This window comes from Heterodontus francisci, unplaced genomic scaffold (assembly GCF_036365525.1).
Source record: "Heterodontus francisci isolate sHetFra1 unplaced genomic scaffold, sHetFra1.hap1 HAP1_SCAFFOLD_96_1, whole genome shotgun sequence".
In the NCBI taxonomy this organism is placed as follows: domain Eukaryota; kingdom Metazoa; phylum Chordata; class Chondrichthyes; order Heterodontiformes; family Heterodontidae; genus Heterodontus; species Heterodontus francisci.
Genome location: NW_027141894.1, coordinates 1,927,926 through 1,932,007, shown reverse-complemented (window position 1 = coordinate 1,932,007; position 4,082 = coordinate 1,927,926). Strand labels below are relative to the sequence as shown.

Sequence of the window (4,082 nt, the reverse complement as noted above, 5' to 3'; positions counted from 1 at the left end):
GTCTGCAGAGCAAGTCAAGCTTCAATAGGTCAGATTTTCAATAAAATATACCGAGATAAGCATGTATAATTTATACATACAATATCAGAATCAGATGGAAGATTATTTCAGGACTCTGTGGCACTAATATAACATGTACTTCCAATCCAGTGTGGGAGTGGGGAAGGGGATAAGATGGAGTATGAGATAGAATTTAGTTCTATTGCGTGAAACCCTTCAGCTCTTTCTATGACCTTTCTATTTTAACAATTAGTTTGAGTGGATAGCTCACTGCATTCTTCAGTTCTTCTCTGAACTTTTTCTGGGTCAAGACGTAAATACAGGTATTTGTGCAGGTACTGAGAAGCTGAAGCATATTGGCTGTCACTTCAGTGACATAAACAGGGTCTGTGACAGGGTAAGAATAAATCTTTGTAATTCGCTGGTAAATGTAAAATACAACCTGCGTCACCCATAACAATATAAAACTGCCAGATATGCTGAAAAGCAAGATGATGGATTTCCTTCGATTCTCCATCTCTGGGTCCTTCTGCTTCTCTGCATTGCTGCAGCCCCGGAGTCCCCTGCGACCTCTGCTGGCCGCTAAAATACGCCTGGTGATCAGAAAATTGAGCAACAAAATCACACAAATTGGCACACAAGTGCCTAAAGTGAAGCAAAAGATAACATATCCATCGAATGCAGTGGAAGTAAAGAAGACTGGTTTAGTGATGCAATACCAGGGGACATTATCAATTATATATTCAGGTTCAAATCTGAAGTACCAGGGAACAGATACTAAACAGCCCAGCACACTTACAGTTCCTATAACCATGGCAGCTGTTTTCTCAGTGCAATACTTTGCTCGCAGCTTCTCACAACAAATGGCCATAAATCGATCAAAGGTGAAAGCGACTGTGAGCCAGACAGAAATCATTGTGGCTGTAATAATCAGCAAGTAAATAAAACTGCACACGGGAGTAATGAACAGGAATGAATCTGGGAAATATATCTGTCCAATCCTGTAAAATATCGGTTCAGAGATAACAACCAGGAGATCAGCCGCTGCCATTCCAACCATGTAGCAAGTGATACATTTGGAGAGACCGCACTTCCCTCGGGACAGGATCACAATCGCCATCAAGTTAACTGGAAGAGAGAGAGAGAATAGGAAGCAGAGAAATTACTGATCAGATCTGGAGTCAAAACACCAGTTTGACAGGACCTGAGGTGAGATTTCTACGTTTGTTCACTGCATTGATTGTTACAAACTGAGTGATTTACCTGGGCAGCGCTGATCACAGAGAAATGTTAGAAACACAACTATTAATAATGGATTGAGAAATCGATATAGAAAGTGAATAAATGATCACTGGATCCACTGTAAGGGCTGAGTGAAGGTGCAATCGGGAAAGGGAAAGGGGTTTGATACAGGGGGAACTGACTGGGTCCAATCTGAAGCTTGACTCCTGGGTATTGTCCAAAAAGGTGAAGGGGCAGGGGGGAGGTTCATATGGTTCGTTAATCTGCGTTAAGAAAGCCAACAGGAGCTGGGACAAAACATCAATGTGGACTCCTTGGGTGAAGACTTTGAGGCTTACAGATTGGGTTGCAAGAGGCCCTTTTCCGTTCCAGATCAATCCTAAAGTCACTCACCTGCACTCTGTTTTTTTACTCGTTTTTGTGGGATGTGGGCGTCACTGACAAGGCCAGCATTTATTGCCCATCCCGATTTGCCCTTGAACTGAGTGGCTTCCTCGGCCTTTTCAGAGGGCAATTAAGAGTAAGCCACATTGCTGTGGGTCTGGAGTCACAGCGAGGCCACACCAGGTAAAGACGGCAGATTTCCTTCTGTGAAGGACATTAATGAACCAGATGGGTTTTTAAAACAAATCGACAATGGTTTCATGGTCACCATTAGATTAGCTTTTTATTTCTAGATTTATAACTGAACTCAAATTTCTCCATCTGTTGTGGTGATATTCGAACCTCTGCCCTCCGAGCATTAGCCTGGGCTCTGGATTACTAGTCTAGAGACATTGAAAGTACACCAGCACTCAGTATTCAATTATCCTATTCTCTATCTTGTAAAGCAGAGACTGTGTGCTAGCTCAGTATCAATTACTGAAAACACATTCTTTAACAAGCAAATCAGAACAGCTAATTTCCACTGTGGAAAAACTGTTAACAACTTCTGATGGTATGATTCATGCTCTCAGCCCGACTCTTGATCACAGTACATGCAGTGCAGGGAATAATCCAGTAAGATTATCAGAGTTGGATGCAAAACGATCATATGAGATATAATTGAATTCCTACAAGATTGAAACTGCAGAGTCTTCAAACATTCCACCTTTCAACAGGATGGAACAGAGCAGGCAGCTGTCCAAAAAAATCGGCGATTAAAACATGGCAGGTTCACCAGTACAGTTAACAACAATTTACACTATGAACCGCTGAGTTAACGGCTCACCGGGAACTCCAAAGACAGCAAGAGCAGGATAGAAAATGTGTTCTATCTGTAGCATTACTGGATATTCCATTTTTGTACGAAAGTGATTTTTCTATATTTGCAAAACACAGCTCCCGTAGCCACTGTGAACTGATATGTGCCAATGCGCTCAGATTTATACTGGGGAAAACTCCAATGACACAGTATTCCCTATGATCATTAGTTACAGTCACTTGAACAAACACTTTACATCAGCAGCTTTGACTCCGATGTAAATGTTTTCCTGGATAACAGGAACATCTCAATGCCCAGGACCTTATCTTAAGACCTTATCTTAATCAGACCTCTCTGGAGAATAAGGTGAAAAGTTAGAATCAGGCAGGACTGATCCAACAATAATGAATGACTTTATTTACAGTTGTTATATTATCATCTAGTATTCATATCAAGAACATATTTCTTTCGTTCATGGGATCTGACCATTGCTCACAAGTCCAGCAATTATTGCTCATCCCTAATTACCCTTAAGAAGGTGGTGGTGAACTGCTTTCTTGAACTGCTGCAGGCACAGTGCTGTTAGGAAGGGAGTTCCAGGATTTTGACTCAGTGACAGTGAAGGAACGGCGATATAGTTAACAGTCAGGATGGAGGGGAACTTGCAGGTGATAGTGTCCCCATGCATCTGCTGCCTTTGTCCTTCTAGTTGGTAGAGGTCGCGGGTTTGGAAGGTGCTGTCTAAGGGGCCTTGGTGAGTTGCTGCAGTGTATCGTGTAGTGGTACACAATCCTGCCACTGTGCATTGGTGGTGAAAGGAGTGAATGTTAAAGGTGGTGGATGGGCGGCAATCAAGCGGGCTGCTTTATCCTGGATGGTCGAGCTTCTTGAGTGTTGTTGGAGCTGCACCCATCCAGGCAAGTGGAGAGTACTCCATCAGACTCCTAACTTGTGCCTTGTAGATGATGGACAAGCTTTAGGGAGTCAGGAGGTGAGTTACTCACCACAGAATTCCCAGTCTTTGACCTGCTCTTGCACCCATAGTATTTATGGGGCAGGTTCAGTTCAGTTTCTGGCCAATGGCAATACGCTGGATGGTGGGGCATTCAGCGATGGTAATGCCACTGAACATTAGATTCTCTCTTGTTTGGGATGGTCATTGTCTGGCACTAGTGTGATGCGAATTATACTTGCCACTCATCAGCCCAGGGCTGGATATTTTCCAGGTTTGCTGCACTTGGACATGGGCTGCTTCAGAAATTGAGGAGTTGCAAATGAACATTGTACAATCATTAGTGAACATCCCCACTTCTGACCTTATGATGCATGGAAGGTCATCAAAGAAGGAGCGGAAGATTATTCGGTCAAGGATACTACCCAGAGGTACTCCTGCAGTGATGTACTGGGACAGAGATGATTGACCTCCAACAACCACAACCATCTTCCTTTGTCCAACCAGCAGAGACTTTTCCCATTGATTCCCATTGACTCAAATTTTGTGAGGGTTCCTTGATGCCATACTCAGTCGAAAGCTGCCTTGATAGCAAAGGCAGTCACTCTCACCTCATCTTTGGAGTTCAGCTCTTTTGTCCTTGTTTGGACAAATGCTGTAATAAGGTCAGGAGCTGAGTGACCCTTGAGGAAGCTTAACTGAGCG

The 4,082-nt window shown here is 43.3% G+C and overlaps 1 protein-coding gene across 1 annotated transcript; it reads right to left on the bottom strand.

Annotated features, from left to right (window-relative positions):
• Positions 1 to 226: 226 nt before the first annotated feature.
• LOC137365619 (probable G-protein coupled receptor 139) lies at positions 227 to 2,522 on the bottom strand. Its single transcript, XM_068027995.1, has 2 exons — positions 2,453 to 2,522; positions 227 to 1,128 (listed from the first exon to the last, which is right to left on the bottom strand). Exons 1-2 carry the CDS (start codon positions 2,520 to 2,522, stop codon positions 227 to 229), a joined length of 972 nt encoding a protein of 323 aa, XP_067884096.1.
• Positions 2,523 to 4,082: the final 1,560 nt, after the last annotated feature.